Source organism: Rhinolophus sinicus, linkage group LG07, assembly GCF_036562045.2.
Source record: "Rhinolophus sinicus isolate RSC01 linkage group LG07, ASM3656204v1, whole genome shotgun sequence".
NCBI classification, from domain to species: Eukaryota; Metazoa; Chordata; class Mammalia; order Chiroptera; family Rhinolophidae; genus Rhinolophus; species Rhinolophus sinicus.
The window spans coordinates 22783386-22802525 of NC_133757.1; the positions used below are offsets into that span (position 1 = coordinate 22783386).

The 19140-nt window shown below is 41.5% G+C and overlaps 1 protein-coding gene across 4 annotated transcripts in view; it reads left to right on the top strand.

Annotated features, from left to right (window-relative positions):
* Positions 1–2560: 2560 nt before the first annotated feature.
* Positions 2561–19140, top strand: part of FBXW4 (F-box and WD repeat domain containing 4) — a 74613-nt gene continuing 58033 nt past the window's right edge. Inside the window, exons 1-3 of one of the 4 annotated variants that reach the window (XR_012498447.1) lie at positions 2561–3469; positions 16302–16397; positions 18774–18959. Coding sequence is in view for 3 of the 4 variants with exons in the window: in XM_074339152.1 (XP_074195253.1) it covers positions 2673–3469; positions 16302–16397; positions 18774–18959 (1079 nt within the window). In the remaining variant the exon portion in view is untranslated. The remainder of the gene's footprint in view (positions 3470–16301; positions 16398–18773; positions 18960–19140) is intronic. The other 3 variants (XM_074339152.1, XM_019724959.2, XM_019724958.2) reach the window with 3 other exon arrangements.

The following is a 19140-nucleotide window of genomic DNA, read 5'->3' on the forward strand; positions in this document are numbered from 1 at the left end:
GTATAAAATTCATATTGAGTCTTAAGTTTTAAAATATCATGAATTCCATGTTTTTGGCATTCTAAGTTTAAAGTAGTCCAGTGTTTTCAATTTACTTATTAATATGCAAATTTTAAAAACTTTTTAATAAGAAGCTTTATAAAAACAAAGGTAAATTTTACCCCCCTATATTATTCCATTGTATTGATTCCTGGATTTGAACTTCAAGGGAGTTGATGACTTTTCTTGAAGATGTTCTGAAGTCCACTGTACCCTTTCCAGGTTCTCCTGTTCAGATTCTCCACGAAGATAATGCATTTACTTTAGTTACAAACCCATCTTTCTAGCCACAGTTGATTTTTCAAAATACCCTGTTCCCCAAAAGAAGTTTACCAGTGCTTTCTTTGTGACGCAGTTTTTTTCAAGTTTGGTTTAAACCCCAAATTGAATTTGTTTGTTTGTTTTGGGGGGCAAGGAAATGAAGGAGTAATGAAAAATTCTAGCTGCTTCTTTGAGTTGAAACTAAACTGGAGGTTTAAAAAAAAAATGCTCAAGAATTTAGAGATACACATCACCACCAAATAACAGAATATATGCCAATTTGGCTTTGCCTTTCTGCATAGCGAGTACTTTGGCTTTCTTTGGAAATCATTAAATCATAAATTCTACCTTAAACAGTTCACTTAATCGTACTGTTTGGGTGTGAAAGAGGGTGATTTGATGTTTTTAACTGATGATTTAATTTATCTATCAATGAAGGCAACATGGGGTAAAGAGGAAGTTGCACTTGTATGACTGTGGATTTTAATGCTGATTTGATTTATGTTGGGTTAATTAAATATTTTCTGTACCTTCAAGTCCTCCACTGAAAACTAGGTACAATGTGGATTACCTACTCAGCTTTACTCTGTGTTAAAAAATACACGGTTAAAAATAGTCAAATGTTTAAAAAATAGTCATACAGTAAGAAATTATAAACGTGCCTAACACAAATCTGAAGACAAATGGAGGACCCATATACTGTATTTATCTGTCTTCCTTCCAGTACACTCACAGTACACAAATGTAGCAAAATCAATAAATGTTGAGTTGATGATGACATTACCTCAATTTGCAGAGCTGTCTAACAGTATGAATAAGTAAATTTCTTTACAATGATCTCAAAGAGATGGTCTTAATCTTTAGGTGTACTGAAATGTATGAAATATTGCTTTTAATAAGTAAACCACTGACTGGAGTTTAGAAATCTTTTTCTACATAATGCCTTTTTTTTTTTTTTTTTTGGTAAGGGTATTTTTTTGTAACAGGATTTGACCTGTAACTATTATTGAGAATTTTCTTAGCAGAGTTCAAAGCATTTTACAGGGATCATCTCATTTATCCCTCGAAAGTAAGGCAGAGGCATTATCTCCACTACAGACTGAGAACACTAAAAGGCCAAGATAGGTGGGTTTTTTGTTGTTGTTTTGCTAAGATCAAAAAGTAATTCTAGGATTCTAGGGCAAAGCCAGATTCCGGTCTGACCTTGTTACATGATGCTTCTGCAGCAGCTTAATGCAATGTAGTTGCTTCCTGAGGTCTCTCCTTGGCTATACTAGGTGTTGGATAATTTCCAGAGTTAATTTCTCATTCATTCTTGCTACCTGAAAACTGGTCTTAAGATGTAAATACAAAATAAAACCCTCAAATACTTCCCGTGAGAATTTGGGATACAGTGTATAGACAGGGATAGGTATCTTCCACGCTCCCCTACAAATCTTACTGCCTAGCCTACTACTGTCCAATATAAAAATAAAGTGGGCTACAAATGCAAGTCACAGGTATAATTTAAAAATTTCTTGTAGTTACATTAAAATATATTTTATTAAGTCCAATGTTTCAAAAATCTTATCACGTCAACATGTAATGAATATAAAATTACTGAGATAGTTCACACTATTTTTCTTCAAAATGTGATGTGTATTTCACACAGCACACCTCAATTTCAACTATCCCACATTTCAAATGAGGAACAGCCATGTGCGACTAGGGGGAACAGTATCTGACAGCATGTTTAGACTTGAGGATTTTTTCTTAGCTCTCTCTTTAGATTGGTGCCTTTGTGAATGAGATAGGTGGTGTGGGGAAGAGCTCCGGGGTGACGTTGGAGAATTCACTTACATTTAGGTGGTGACTAATAAGAAGCCCTAGCTTTGCCATTTACTGAATGATACATTACTGGGGAGTTATGGATTCAGGATCTAGAGGACTGCAAACTTCCCCAAATGTCTAAGATACCAGTTCTTTGCCAGGACCGTGGTTCATACTCTGTGTGAACACCTGGGCTAAGAAATATGTCAATTTCTAAGACGGCAGTTCATGGGGCCTGTGGAAAGGAGGCATCATCCGAGGAAGAGGAGGGCTAGGGGGGTGGGGGGCAGGCCATCCAAGTGGTTGCTTCTTGAGGACAGGGGCTCTGAGTAGAAGCTACTCGAAGGCGGAAGCTGCTCTTGCGGCCTTTGGCCAGGCTCTTAGCGGGTGTCACATGCTAAACGAATGAATGCATGTGCTTGCACCAAACGCTCCGGGCGGCCCACAGGATAGTGGAGGGAGGACCGCTCTCCCGGCCCGCACCCCGAAGCCGCTCCACGGCCGCGGGTGTGAGGGGCGGGCCCAGGCTTCGGCCCGCGCCGCCCCATGTGACCCGGTCCGACATGGTGTCGCCTCCTCCCGGGGCGGGGGCGGCGGCGGCGGCGGCAGCTCCGGCTGGGCTCCGCGTCGGGCCGGCCCCGCGGCCGCTCATGGGCAGCCGGGGCCACTTGGGGCCCTCCGGGAACGGCGGACCAGGCGAGGGCGAGAGCGGGGAGGCGAGGAAACTGCAGGAAGGGAGGGTCGCGAGGGGGAAGCGAAGGAAGGGGAAGGGAAAAGCAGGAGCAGGGCAAGGCGGAAGAGGAAGCGGGGCGGAAGGGAAGCCGGAGCCGCAAAAGGCGAAGGAGGCAGCGGGGCTGGGAATCGAGGCGGGAGCGAGGGCAGGCCCGGGGGAGGAAGGAGAGGGTGGCGGAAGCGTGGAGGAAGGGGCGAGAAGGTTCACAAGGGGCGATGAAGGGAGCTCAGAGGCGGGGAAGGAGGCCAAAGGAAGAGACGATGGGAGGAAGGAGGAATGGAGGGTCAGGACTGGGCGGCGGGAGGACGCAAGGCCAGGGAGAGCACAGGGACGAGTGGGTCAGGCCCGGGGCCGCACCGCGGGAGCAGGGACGGCCATGGCGGCGGAAGTCGAGAAGGAGGAGGCGGCGGCTCGAGAGTCGGCCGGCCGCCCCGCTGCTGGGCCCGCGCTCTGGCGCCTGCCGGAGGAGCTGCTGCTGCTCATCTGTTCCTACCTGGACATGCGGGCCCTCGGCCGCCTGGCTCAGGTGTGCCGCTGGCTGCGGCGCTTCACCAGCTGCGACCTGCTCTGGCGCCGGATAGCCCGGGCCTCGCTCAACTCCGGCTTCACGCGGCTCGGCACCGACCTGTAAGCGCCCGCTCGCCCGCCCGCTCCCTGCCCCGGGCCTGCCCGCGTCCCGGGAAAGGGCGGGGCGCCGCGGCCTGGTCAGCCTGGGGCAGTGTCGCACCCCGAATTCCGAGGCCCAAACCTGGCCTCCGCCGAGACCCCTCCTGGAACGCCCTTCTCCCCGAGGCCCCCATCCGAGGAGCCTTCCCAAAAGCATCCCTCAGTCTGCACCCTCCCCGTGGGCGGCTCCTCACAATTAGCCATCTTAAGCATTCCCTTCAGCTTTTAATTGTCTTTTCCCAGACGTTGACTCCCTGAGTCCCTCAGCCCGAGAGGAGCCCGGCTGGGCTGTGGCTTTGGAGGCCTCCTCGGTCCAGGTCTAGGATCTGTGTCCACTGTGTGATATATCCGAACGTTTTGTGGACATTCATCCTTTCACCTTCTAAAGATTGTTAGGTTTCGGGGCTCAGATACAATCGAATATGGAGAAAAGGGCTCAGACCTGAAAAGAAGGCCCTTGGTTTTAGTGTCAACTATAGCTTATGACTTGATGATAACAGGCAAAACGACACAAAAAAGGGTGTCCGCTGATGGCAGGGAGCTGGATTAGGTCTAGGCTGTATATACAAAGACATGGTATTGCAATTTGTCCAGTTCCTGGTCTGAACCTGTGAATGAAAAACTTTCCTGAGCCACTTAAACTGTTAAGTAAAAGGGAAAATGTGTGGACTTGAGGGAGTAAAAGCTTTCAGATTGCATCCAACTCTATCCAGTTTGGGTTAAAAAAAAAGGTAGTTCTGATACAGTATAACATTAAAGAAAGTTGTTTTAAAACATGAAAAGCTATACTGCCACCCCCTCCAGAGAACTATTCATTTTTTAGAATTACTTTTCAGTTGCACATTTCTTTGTCCCAAAGTTCTTTGTTGCTATCTTACTGATCCTAACAGAATAGGTACATAATAAATGTGGGCTGTACCATAATGAGATGACAAACATTCCTCTAATATTAAAGGTTTATGTTATGTCCAGCTTTTTGCTATTACAGATAACAAATGAATAATTTAATGCATTTTTGGGCAACAGCTTGATTGAGATATGTCACATGCCATATAGCACATATGTCTTTTTGAATTAGTTACTAAGGATAAATTCTCAAGATTGGCATTGTTGGATCAAAGGGTATGGTTTGTAAAGATATACCATGTTACTATGGCACCAGCAATGAATGATTAAATCAATTTCACTGAGAATTTTAAATATTTTTGCTGTTTTAGTGGATATCTAATGATATCTCAAAGTTTAGTTATTTTTCATTTATTTTACCATTGACTAGGATAAATATTTCCCCATGTGTTTGTTTCACCTGTGAGATTGTTCCTAGTCTTTGCCCATTTATTATTGGGGCCTTGATGTTATTCTTATAAATTTGGAATACTTATGGGTCATAGATATTAGGCTCTAGTTTGTCATCTTTGATGCAAGTATTTTTCCTAGGTTTTTATTTTTAGCTTATAGAAGTTTTACATTTAAATATATCAGAATCTGTCAGTCTTTTATGATTTATTTTCTTTTTTCCCCCAAATCTGAGAAATTTATAGTTTCTTTGCAGACCTGATAAACCTCTTTGAATATCTGCTGATTTTCTTGTAATTTGATTTTTTTAATAGTTAACACTTTCATCAATATCACTTTTTTTTTCTAACCAGCTACCTAGTTATCACTACATCTTTTGTTAAATTATTCTTATCTTTCCCTTTGTTTTAGAATGCTTACATTGCCAAATATTAACTTTACATATGTGTATATATGTATGTATACATATAGGATATATATCTGAACTCTTCATTTTGTTCCACTGACATATTTTTCCATTTCCATGCTATTTTAAATATTGTTGCTTTTTGATAGAATGTAGTATCTGTTAGGCTTTATATCCTTGTTGGATTTTGTGTGTGTGTGAGATGTCCCTACTTCCACTCAACCCTCTAAGCAAAAAATTCTGTCTTTTCAAAAGTTTCTGTGGTTTTCACTATAAAGCTCCCACATATCTGTTGTTATACTTTTTCATAAGTATTCCTAAATATATTATACATTTTGTTTTCATTATTAATGTAATCTCCAGCTAGGTCTTATTAATGATGTACAAGATTACTATAATCTTTTGTAAATTTTTAACCTGATCATTTTGTTTAACTTGTATTAATTCTAGTATGATTTTGTTGTCAATGCTAATGATTCTTTGGGATTTTGGGGTTTTTTTTTGGGGGGGGGCATGTAGGCTTGTTTCCCTCATTTCTTATAAGAAAAACTCTTTAGAGAACATACCAGTTGACCTGTAAGAGAAGTTAGCTAAAATGACTGGAGCCCCAGCCAGCCAAGGTGCCAACGTTGGCTTTCCCTCTCTCTTTATAGTAATTGAATGAATGAATGGAAGACTTGATGTTTGTTTTTCTTTCCTTTTCAAGTGCTCTAAAAGAGATAATGGGACTGAGTGTATGTTCTATAAGCGATAATAACAACAAAATAAAAATGAGTTTATAGTATAAAGTGCTTTGAGACTGCAAAGTGATATGACTTTATTATTTATTAGCCATGTGTGTTTTGATTTCTTGTTTGTGTCCTAGGATGAGGTATCTGACCTAGTGAAGTTGTTTTACCACAGCACTTGATAAAGAGCAGGGTCACTGCTCGTGTTTTCTGAGTTAAGGGGAGAAGTTATGTGTGTTAGAGCAGGTGGAGAGAGTGTTTACTATTGTGGTCTGTTTCTGGACAGCTGCAGAGATGTGATAAGCCACCAAGAGAGGTGGTTGTCATCCCTGGAAGTAGACAGCACGTACCCCAGTCCTCTTAGGGTATCAAGGCACCAGGGCCCAAAGTTCAGTGAGACTATGGCTTCTTGGATAGTGGCAGAGCTGTAGTTCATGCTTTGGGCTAATGAACTGCAGACTGGACAGTGGAATAAATATTTATAAGTATGACACAAAACTTCATTTTATCAGAAGCCACACAACCTCACTGCACCAGAGTTTTATCATCTTAAAGAATGGGAATAACATACCTAGTAAAATGAGGCTTAAATGTAATAGTGTGTAAGTGCTAGCACAGGGTTCAGCACATAGTAGGCATTCAAACTGTGGTCGAATGGAACTTTTTCATTGCTTAGCTTCTCTAGTCAGTCTGTGTAGAGCAAAAGTAGAGATGGTTTGACTTGGAGATGCTGCCTAAAGACAGAAGATGGGGGAAAACACACACTGCTTAGTTTCTTTCACCTGTCCTGAATGTTTTTGAAAACATGACAGCAGAACCTGTGGGCTTAGGGTCTGCACTCCCTGCTGAAGAGCCTCTTGATTCTCAGAAACACAAACTGCTAAGGTTTACTGACCTTCCGGCTCAGGGCAAGTCCCATTCAGTTTGGCTGTTCCTAACTGATCATAGCTTTGTTGAGTAAGATGAACTGCTTTGGTTCCTTGTGATTTGTTAATGGTCTTATATGTGTGCTTGAAGGCATTTTGGCCACTTTAAAACCACAAACAAATAATTTGCTTCCCTTTAGGCCTCTTGCCCAAACAGTGAACACTGGTAGGTATCCTGAACTTTTTTTTAGAAGCAGACACAAAGACACTTTGAATCAGTCATCTGGTTTAAAATCAGTTTTGTTTGAAGGTTTTATGAAGCCTGGGGGAATAGAAATATCTTTAATATAAAAATCAAGGAAATGTTTCATATAGCAATCTTTTAAGTTTTCCCTAAAGAATAGCAGGAAAGCTAACTTAGTTCAGCCTTCAAGAACAAAACAGTGAAATTTGTCAGTTTCTAACAGAGGCTAAGTGCACGTAGTTAGACAGTATGACAGTCAGAAGAGCAAAGGTGCTATCTGCAAATTCTGATACTGAAAATTAACAAGAGCAAAGAATGAAAAGAAAAAAAAAATTTTAGTATGTAAATCTGTTTTTTAAAAAGTACTTCTGCCAGTCTTATGTTAAAGAAAGCTTACTTAATCCTCTTCCTCCCTAATTAAGTCCTACATGTTTTCAAACTTGAATTTTATTTTAAATATCCTTTGAGCAATAGCTGGGTGCTCTCGTGCATTTGCCTGTGATAGATTTGCCTAGAACTAACAATAGGTGTTTAGGGTGTAAGACGCGGAGGTGTTTGCCCTGGCATGTACATTCATTCCTCAGACAGGGTCTTGTGGGCTGGGAGCTCTTTGAGGCTGGGGGCCGGGGGTATCTATTTCAGTGATGATTAACGTCCAGAGTGGTGAGATGGACACAGATAGGCAGAGTGTGTTTGTTTGTTTTAAAATGATTGTGCCTAAGAGCATTTTTGGGGCTCAGAAAGCATAAAGTTTCCTAACTCTGAACAGAGAAGGCATTGCTGACTGGTTACATTTAAGGCCTAAACAGTGATTTTCAGAAAACAATTAGCAACTTAAAGTAGCTTCGGCTTTCCCCTTCACCCTCCTGCCTTACCTAGGGAGGAGAGTCACTTACTTTTTCTCCAGTTAATTGCAAGTTTTCATATATGGATGTTATCTTCAGCCATTTTGGAAAGGCCTTGTTTTTAATGGTTTTGTGAGTTAATAAAAGTGGAGTTCAGTTTACGTGCTTAAAATAAATAAAATAATACATCTGTGGAAGCAGGAAATGGTCTAGGGCAGTTAGTACCTCCAAATGCAAACTGCAAGAAAGGAAGAGGTGTTTTCCTCCCAAGGCTATGAGAATATAGAAGCTACTTACATCTTTACCAGTCTTGTAAGACTTGAATGGTAAGGGATGAATTTCCTAGCTTTCAAGGCAGAAATAGGGAGAAACCCAAAGTCTGCAAAATTCATACAGGAATGAGATCTCGAAAATATTTCAGTACTCCATACTTTAAATTTTCTGTGTCTGACACCTTCACCTGAGGTAAAAATTGTGCTTAAGCTGTTGAAAACAAACTGACATTGAGGCCACTGAGGAAACATATAGATTTTTAAAAATAATATTTTTGTGTTTGATATGGAAAATAATTACTTTTGTGTGACAACTTAACCTTAATTCTGGGTTGACTCTCATTGGTTAGTTTCTGGTCCTGACTCATAACCATGGAACAGGTAGATTCTTCTTGAGACCAGACCCCAGTAAATTTTGAAAATTTAAGATGAGATTCAGTGTTTGAAAAAATCAGAAGAAAATTCAGTGTTGAATTTTCAGTGAAAATTGGCATAACCCGCCCCCAACTTGGAGCTACAGAGACAGATTTTTGCTAAGCTCCACAATTTATTTCAGGTGTGTCAACCATCAGATGAGGTTGAGAATCCAAAGATTTGGTTTATTCTTGAGGAAAGGCCTTTCTATTCAGCAGTCTTGCTCAGGTTTGAACAGGATTCAGATGGAACTCCAGTTGTAATCCATACAAGCAAGCTGGTTGGACTAATTAAGAATTGTTTATGAATCCTGAGTCATGTAAATGCTTGAACTGTATTGAAAACCAAGTGTGCGACTGTCTGGAGAAAGAATTTATCTCTTGTTAGAGGTTTGGCCATCTTGTCTCCACTTTGATTCAGTTCTTCATTATATCCAAACTGTTCACGTTGCCCTCCCTGGAAGTCTGGGCCACCCAATGGGCCCCCGTGCCTGCCCCTCTTTAGCCCACAATTAATTGCCAGTACATTCTTTCTTCTTCTCCTTCTTTTTGGTATTTGACATGAGCTCAAATTGCTGAGAAAGGTGACAACTGTGAAATGAAGACAGGGCTTGGAGACACCTTAAAAAATACATGCAAAGGCCACTAAATGACAAGAGCAGACTGCCAGGCTCTTTCAAAACATCACCATGTCTGTTGACTTTCCATTCCTTGTCCGCAGCACAAAATTGGAGGTCAAAGAATCATAGAAGTTAGAGATGGAAAAGACATTTGGGGTCAGCCAGTTCATCCCGCCGCCTTCTCCTGCCCCTGATTCCACATCATTCCTTACATTATATTTTCTCCCCCAGCTCTTGTACAGTTTTCACGGTCTTCACTCAACCCCGGCTGTCACCTTTGGGGAATGATGCTGGAGGCTCTGTCCAGTTTCTCCTCAGCAAAGAGAGATATTGCCTCTGCCCCCAGTTGACATCTGTGAACTTCTTTGTTGGTGGTCTCAGCTGAGAGGCTGAAGGCTAAATGGAAGTCTCTCTGCTGCTTGGTGATGGGGCTTTTCTAGGCAGAACTGAAGCACATTTAGTGTGTGATGATTTGGGGGAAGGGGAGAAGGGCGAGGGTATAGTGTAGCCATTGCTGAATTTGTTCCTAGACTTTTGCTTTTCAAAACTCTTGACCTGAAAGGAGATGTATGTGGTGTGTGTGTGGGGGGGGCGGGGGGGCGGGGTATTGGGGAGGTGGACAGAGATAAAGAAATTTCACTGAATAGAGTTTGATAAGAACCCTACTTTGCAAATTGGTGAGTTAAACAAACAAATAAAATATACTAGTCCTGTGAAGTAATAGAGGATTGTTTCAGAAAATACATGTTAGAGAAGAACTAGAGTGGTGGCTGACTGTACAGAAGTTTCAGCTTAGAGTCAAGTTGAGAAGAGCAGGTGGATTGGAGGCAAGTATTTTGGACTAGGGGACACTATTGCCATTGGGGGGTCTCCCCTTGTTTTAAGTAGTAGAGAAAGAGAAGTCCTATGTTCACTGGCTGCATGGTTTGGCAGGGGTAATGGTCATTTTTAAAGGCGGCTTTGGAAGGTTACCCCTTGCTCCCCCTCTTGTTCCAGCAGCTGTTGGGAGCAGTCCGAAGGGGGTATTATATTTCTTCTGGTAACTCTGCCAAGAATGAGAGGAAATCCACAATCTGTGGTCTTTTTGGGGGGGATGGGGATGGGGTGGCAGGTGATGGAACAGGGAAATTAAATTGTTTTATAGTAAATATGTTGAGATACTTTTCCTGGAAAGCTGTTTCACTGAAAGGAACAGTATTTCCCCTGCTGACTAGCTCTGTAATGGGTGCTGTCTTCTTCCAGTACTTCTTTTTCTTTCTTCCCTGTAGCTCCAGCTTTGACCTCCTGTGTTTCTTTGAATTTTCCCTTAGAATTTTCCACATTGAGAAGGTGAGTCAAGATTCAGATACGAATGGTGTGTGTACTTCAGAGAGGCCTTCCTCTAGCAGTGGGTTACTAAAGGAGACCCTCTCGTTCATCACTTATCTTCTGCAGTTTGACTTTATCATAATGGCCTAGGAACTGGAGATGTAAAAACCTTCTGGGTGGTGTCTGGTTCATGTTCTCGCCATCCCTTCACCCAGGCTGCAAGGGCATCAGGGATTTGGAAGCTTGGTCACCTGGGCTGAGAACCTGCTTTGGAAATTCATGTGGACATAGTTGCACGATTGAAAACAGTAAGGAGCAACCCTGAGAAGCAGAGTCGTGTGATAATTCCTCACATTTCAGATGGGGAACCCAGGGAGAAATCATTTTGAAGGTATAAGAACAAAGTCCACTTCTGAGTTTGCTAGTGCCCAATTCATGGCTCGCTTAGAGGATGGCGTGTTCACAAAAATTAGTGGCATCTTTCCTGCTGTTGTTTATTCTCAGAAAGTGCTAGACCAGCCTCTGTGAAATTTGTATTGTGGGATTCTGGAAAAACTGCTTCTGTGATCAAATGAGTGTGGGAAATGCTGTGCTCCAGCCACATCCTCTGTCTTGGGGATGCATAATGCCTGTTGATCAATTTCAGGCCCTGAGATGTCCAGTGATAGACGTGTTTAACTTTGTTTCATCCAGCACAGTCCAAACATGTTTTGATCATAAAATTCTTTTTTTTTTTTTTACTGCTTAATATCCCCTAACATCTTGCAGAACATGCACACTGGTCTAGTGCTCTGTAAATATAGAACTTGACCAATAGGAGGAAATGAATGTGAATGAACCCTAAGCTCACGTAAAGAATCAGGGTTATGCCCAGTGCTTCTGAAACTGCGTTGGACAGCTTTGACACGTGGGTGCCACATGAAGATACTTTATCTGCTCAGATTCCTTCCCTGGAGCCTCTGTAGCATAAGGATTTTGGAGGCCTTGGTTGAATTCCTAAAGATGTGGTGTGTTATACATTTTTAGGAAGGGCCTTGGAGGTAGTGTGTCCAGGCTCCTGAAAATCTACAGATATTGTTGAAAGTGTGACTTGCCAAAGGGAGAACTGTACTTTTAAGAACTTGTTTAAGCAGTAGCTATAAAATACCTATTATGCTAGGATCATGGTTCTCATCTGTTGTGTCTAAGACATACTTTGTGTAATGTTAGAATTTTTGATAGTACATCAAGGGATTAAAGGTGAATGCTTTTTTTCTTTTTTTTTTTAAGCAACTTTCAGAAAGTTGAAAAACCTGTCTATTTACTTGTTTACTATCTGGCATGTACTATTTGAGTAGAACTGTTACTGCATCCTTTGAGGTAAAGTTCATATCTATTTCTCTGAAATGCAATCTTCCTCTTACTTGCAGCCACTTTGTGGCTCAGTGGCATGTCTGACAGAAAGCTTCATAAAAGCATGGATCTTTAGTTGGAGGAAAATAAATTCTATAAATTGTTTAGAATTTGATGGCATGCTTATTCAGGGTTCCTAGTATAGCACAGCTTGGAGCATGCTGGTTGAGATGCACTTTTAGAAGTACTGCTGTGTTTCCCCGAAAATAAGACCGGGTCTTATTTTAAGGTTTGCTCCAAAAGACGCATTAGGGCTTATGTTCAGGGATGTCATCCTGAAAAATCATGCTAAGGCTTATTTTCAGGGAAACATGGTAAGAGGCTTAAATCTTAATTCTATGGAATTTATGACTGTATTAGACAAACAGGACATATAGCTGTGACAAGCTAACAAACCTAGGTTTAGGATAGTTTCAGTCTAAGGGTTCATATGAGAGCAAGAGGAATGTTTGGAGGATTCAGGGAAGTAGAGGCTTAAGCTGGATCTTGAAAAATGAGTGAATTGACTAGTTTCCCAGGAGAGGGAAGGAGGCATTTGTCAAGGACAAAGGTAGGCTGGTGCTGGCAATATAGGAGAGGGTATGGGTACAAGAATGAATGTAGAAGAGATGGACTTGGCTGGAGTTCAGCTACGTAGTATGGAGCCATGAAGGAGAGATTGAATGAGTAAGGTGAGTTGACATTTGGAGGCCTTTCAAGGGAGATGTGGGTGATCTCGTGTATGATCCTGTCCTCATGCTGCCATGTTCCCTACAATTTCACTTCACCCTGTTCCCTGGCCAGAAGGGTAAGCAATTTAACATAATATAATGATTTTTCATTGATTTTTTTTTTTTTGAACCTTAGTTCTAGACCACTGCTACTGAGGCCATTGGAGGACTTAGTCTGTCACTAAGTATAAATAGTTAGAAGTTTCTTGTTTGGGGCTGTTTAAATACTTGTACATTAAAGCCAAATTCTTAGTTTTAGTAAACGAGATGGTAGCTATAGACAATATGGGGGGAAACCTGCTTTCTGGAGAACAAGAAGATGAAAGAAATCAGAGACAGCATTAAGTTAAAATTCCAAGCCCCCACGCATCATTTGGCGTAGCCCTGTTTTCCCTCCTTAGCCCAGTGCTCCTTGAGATGGATGGCTTTGTCCTACGCTTGTGGACAGATACCCTCCTCTAAGCCCCGCGTCAGCAGGAAGTTATGCTGATGGTGATCATGCCGGCCGTGCAGGTAGGCGGCAGTGGGGCGTCAAGGGGAATCAAAGTTCAAGACGGGGCAGGGAGGGAAATGGATTTGTGATCCAGGAGTTCTCTGATCTTAGAGACTGTAGGTTTAAGACCTCTGATACACCCACGTTTTCCCTTCATTTACCCCCCCCCCCCGCCCATTTTTCTTCAAACTAGGTTTATTTATTTGCTTTTGGTTTGGGGTGTGAGTGAGGAGAGGTGAAATGAAAGAGGACTCTAGATAACTGCCTAGATTAATTTCTGTCCCTCTGGACTCACTTATTGCCAAGATTTTAAGGGGCCTGATAGCTTACCGTGGGTACATGTTGTGTTGTTTTTGTTTAAAGTAGGTCATGTGGCCAGGAATGCAGTCAAACTATAATGGTGACTAAGTGCCGGAAAGCTGAGAGGGAGGGGGCCCAAGTGGAAAAATGAGCCTGAGGCAAGAGAAGCAGGGCTGGGAAAATGGAAGTTCCACCAGGCCCACAGGCCAGGTTAGAGATTCCTCCGTGCGTTAACAACCATGTAAGAGGTTTATTTACAGGGCACCAATCATTTTTGGAGGGAGCACCCCCACTTTACACCGGTAACTGTTGGAGAAACAACCAACCAGAGAGCATTTCAAGGATGGGAACAAGGGTCCTTACTGAATTCCCAGGGGCACCAGCTCCTGTCTCCTCAGGCACTTCTGCTGCTTTGTTCCTCTGACCTCTTTTGACTGGACCATGACAGGCCCCCACAGGGAAGGAGGGATACCTGTTTTCAGAGAAAGGATTATTCAGAGACCGAAGCCACTAAGAATATAGATATAATTTGGACACCAGCTAGGAAACCATCAGAGATGACTGAGAGAACAACAGGGATGAAAAGGCTGAGTTAAGTTGCTTTTAACAAAGTGGTACTATTTCTCAAGTGAAAGCTAAATGGAATGGTTTTAAAAAGTTCCAATTTGATTTGAAGTCCTAGAGCCAGTATTCACCTTGGGAGAAGACGCCTGCACCTGCTGTTTGCTAGTGGCTTCTAAAGTTCAACTTTGAAAATTTCTTGCTGTTGTGACCAGGCCCTCCGGGCAGTGCTTTGACCCTTAGTAAAGTGTCACCAAATGGCAGTTAAGTGACCAGGGAGATGAGAAAAGTGTTGTCCTTAACCCAATTTAGGAAATATATTGATTATTTCCCCCTTGTTTCATTTTTATTATGATCCAGAATATTCAATTTTTGGTTTCACTTTTATCTCTGAACTTAGACCTAACTCAAGAAGAGAGGTTAATTATAAACAACGTCTTCTTTTATATCTGGGAGAAATTTACAGATAAGGTTTGACGTGGAGTCTGATCATTTTCATTAAGAATTCACTTTTGGTCCTTCCTGTTGACTATCTTTTGCTGTCCTCAGCTCTCTTCCAGCTGGTAGTATAGATTGCTTATTAGTAATGTGAAACCAAGGCCCACATTCACCCAGTGGATAAACTCAGTCATATATTTGAGCTTTAACATTGTGTACACCCAAATCCTAATCATTCAGCCTGAAAATAGTGCTAAGTTTGACATTAGAAGAACAATTTCTAATAGTTATAATTCAATTAGAAGAAAAACAAATGATTATTGGATTAGCTTTAGAGATGACACCATTAATGGATATTAATCACTACATATATTTATGTTTATGTAAAAATTAACCTTTTTGTAGTGATTTATAACTTATACTGTACTTCATTTTAGTTGTCATCATTGAAACACCACGATTGGGTGAAATACTATCCTCATTTCATAGGTGAAGAAATTGACAATTAGAGAAGTTAGATAACCAGGTTTGGATCCCAGTTTCCTAAGTCTGCATTCTGTACTTTTCCATAACTTCATTTAATCTACTATTTAGTTAAAGGTAAATTGAAAGACCTAACTATCAATACTTGTGGGATATATTGAAAACATTGCTCTCTTCCTAAAGCACCTATCTATTTACCTCTTCTGACCTGTTATTTATGGAGACGTAATTTTATGTAGTGTCTCCTCACCTCTACCTTTATAAATTTGACTTAGTTTTAAAATTACCATTCCTTACTATAGTCATTTCCAAAATATTTTGCCGTCCTCACATTTGTCATTTCTGTGGCAATATATTCCATTGCATTAGTATACCATTTTCCCCTACAGACAGATATTTGGGCTATTTCCAGATTTTAGCTCTAATATATAGCTGCAACTATAAATATCTTTGTAAAAATATTTTTTCTTTTGAATTATTTCTTTGTGATATAGTGCCAAAGTGGGGATGCTGGGTTGAGGCTGTCATTTAACAACTTTTCTCAACAGAATTCCTTTCTGAAAGGCTGTACCAGTGTGCTGCTCGCAATATATAACCAAACCCAAACCCTTCTATCAAACCAAAGCTAGTGTCTGGTTTTTCCACTTAATAGATGTGAGGTGGTACTTTAATAATTGTTTTAATGTACATGTCTGTAAACTATTATTGTTGGGGGATATTTCCCCAGTCTTTTATCCTGTAAATGCTTGCGTAATTATTCTTATCCACTGTTGGATATGGATGACGGTATTGGAGACAGGGTGTTATCCTGATAGATTTTTATCAGTTCCCTAAAACTTCTGGGTATAAAACTTGTACCTGTGGTACTTTTAGGTATAAAACTCCCACTCTGTTGCTTTCATTTGAATCTCTTTTTTCTTCTATGCAATATTTAAAATTTAAGTGCTTTAAAATCGTCGAGTTAAAAAACTTTTAAATTCACTCTTTCTTTGGAATTTATCGTATTGTGATATGAGATGGTAATCTAAATCAGTCTTTTGCTCTGTTGATACCCAGTTTTATCAACAGACTTTATGTCTAGGTCTGTGACACATTTTGACTTAGTTTTTCTGTATGGTGTGAAATAGGGGTCAGGGTTCATTTTTTTTCCTGTGGTTCTAGCTCTCTTTGTCATCCTTTCTCCATTAAGTTGCTTTGGTGTCACTATAGACACTTTAAAAGGACAGGCTGTTCTCCTTGGTTTTCTTGGTTATCCTAGTATGAAGAAAGAAGAGTTATCCCTTTTTTGTCTCCTAACCCCTTCACTTATATCCAGATATATTCTGGATATTCCTGTGTCCTGACTTGTAAACCCATGGAATTTTCTCTGGTTGGCAGTGAGTTGCAGTAATGGGATTATCTGTTCTGTCTGGACACAGGATGGCCAGTGTACCAGTGAAGGAACGAGTGAAGGTGTCTCAGAACTGGAGGATGGGGCGCTGCCGAGAGGGGATTCTGATGAAGTGGAGATGCAGGTTAGTAGCCTCTTGACTTTTTAAAAGTTATCTGGGATAGAAAAGCATGCTGGGAAGTGAAAAATCTGGTCCCAGCTGGAGTGTAAATGTGCCTGTCTTGGGTGGTATGGCCCTAGTGATCCTTTAACTGCCACAAAGGGGGCATGAGAGGCACAACGTTTTTTCACATTTAAAAAGAGGATTACAAAAAAGTGTACTTTAATGAATTCCATATTTTTTACGATTATAAAACTAAGGGTTTATTTTAGAAAATTGAAAACTATAGAAAAGTGTGAAGAAGAAAATAAAACGCAAGCTATAATCCTACCACTCAGAGGTAACCATTGTTAATACACCTCATCAGAAGAAATAAATGAAGCCAGTATTTCAACCCATCTTGTTTTACAGTTATTTTTCTTTAAATCTTCTACTCTAGGGAGTTACACCTTCACTCTTGGCTTCCTATAGCCCTCTCCTCTACTTTATTAAAAGGCAAAATAGAATCTAAAGGTTTGGCTATATCTGTTATAGGAGGTAGAGCTTAGAAAAAGTGCCAGGAAATTTAGATAATGGCTTTGGCACTGCCAATACCATAAATTTTATGCTTCATCAATGCTAAATGATTTCACAGTTATTTTTTGACTCCTTATCAAAAAAGTGCTCCTTGTTGATCGGTTGGAATGGATAGGGCACATCATGATTCCTCATTCCAGGTTGACCTGTGCCTGCGCTGATAGACACAGGCAGGCTTCTTCATCTGATGACCCTTTCTGTTTTGCTTGTGTCCCATTTCTGCTGGTTTTACTGACATTGGTTGCCGTGAATTATGCGGTGGTGATAATGGTAAAGAAGCTACAGGGGAGAAACATGGTTCTTTACAAGGAAGGACTTTCCTCTCTCCTTCCCACTTATGCCTTTTAACACCAGAAAATAAAGTTTATTTTTCTATCAAGGTTTTGTCCTTGGTGTCTTTTTGGGCTGGCTTCAAGCAGTTTGGCAAATAAACACACTAAACAGTTACCAGGCTGCCCTGGGATTCTCCACTGTTCACCTGGCATGAACCTGGTTTCTTGTCCTAGGCAATGGCTGTTTACCAGATGGCTCTAAACACATGAATTCCAGACCCCTCTGCCTGCTGCCTACTTGAGTGTGCCACAAACTTGTGCAAGGGGATGTTGAAGAAGAGTGTGCATAATGAGTGAGAATGCAGGCATCTATACACACTCTACACATGTTCCATATAATATATGCACACACTTGTAAAAACCTCATGAGCAGAAACTCAGTTACTACAAAGTCCAAGCTGCATTTAATGGCCCGTCAAGTCAATTTGCAGAACTTTTCCACATTCCCATGACGCTTGTATTAAGGAGTCTGGGGAAGAAACACAGCCCAGTTTGCTCAGACAGGCTTGGCAGTGGGAGATGGTGTCTCTGTAAATGGGGATGAATCAGTTGTCCCGGTGCTTTGCTTGGGACCTTGTAGCTCCAGGACCCCTGTGTGGAGTCGGACAGGCTGCTGGGGTGTCTACTTTGGGAAAGGGGCTTAGTCCCCACCAGAGAGCCTGGTGTCTGGAAGTCTTTCTTCTTAAGGCTCAATCCATGCCATAGAACTGGTCTGTGACTTCTAACCTTTTTTCCTCCTGCCAGATTGTAGATGGCATCTTTAACTATTTGTGGATTTCTTTCATCAGCTGCCTATGAGAGCTGACTATTTCTCTCTAGTCCCTGAACTATAGTGGACTGTCCTGGGGCTGTGTTTTTCCATTGCCACACGTACCCTCTACTACAGAAATGTAGATATCCCCTATGAGGATCTAGGTAGCTAATCAGTACATTAGCATCCTTTCCTAAATGGCTTTATTCCTTTCACTTATAAATGGCCCCTTGCTCTAATAGGACAAGGGAATGGGGCTTCCTTGGGCTCACTCTTCTCTCTATCATACCCTAACTAATCTACTGGGAAAGAGGCATTTATGGGAGTCTTGGAACCTTGAATCAAATCAGTGAGGACACAGATGAAAGAAAATTACTTCACCAGAGTAGAAGGTGTCTTTTTGCCCCTCTCCACCCCTCAATCATTGCATTTTCGAAGCTCTGCCTACCCACTAACCCAATTCTTAAGCATTCTTCAATTAAAAGTGATATTTAATTGGTCTTTTAATTATGACTCTCTTTTAGATTGTCCGAAGAAGATTAGGTCACCACTAAACTCAATCACTGTAGTTTTCTGAAGGTAGCCTAAGTGTAGGTAATTTTGAAGGAGTGGGTGAGGTATAGACTTAGCCTTGCAGGTCATCCTGGCTAAGTTGGGGATTAGTCAGCTTCTCCAAGGATTGGAGTCGAGTTTTCATGCTGTGTCATGATGATTGTTAAACTTTGTTTTCCATCTCTACAGTCAGATGCCCTGGATGCAGCTAGAGGGTGATTCTCTGTACATATCCCAGGCCAATTTCATCCTGGCCTATCAGTTCCGCCCAGATGGTGCCAGCTTGAACCGTCAGCCCCTGGGAGTCTTTGCTGGGCATGATGAGGACGTTTGCCACTTTGTGCTGGCCAACTCGCATATTATCAGTGCAGGAGGGTAAGTGCTGCACGTTTCTCCTTCCACCCTCTTCCTTAGGATTCTTCAGGGACCTTCTGTCTGCCTCTGACTTTTCCATCTCAATTCCAAAGGGATGAGGAGGGAGACTAGTAGAAGGAATAGTGGTTTTTTTTCCATTTAAAGCAGAGAGATTTACCAAAGGCACTTAATAGGGTTAGCT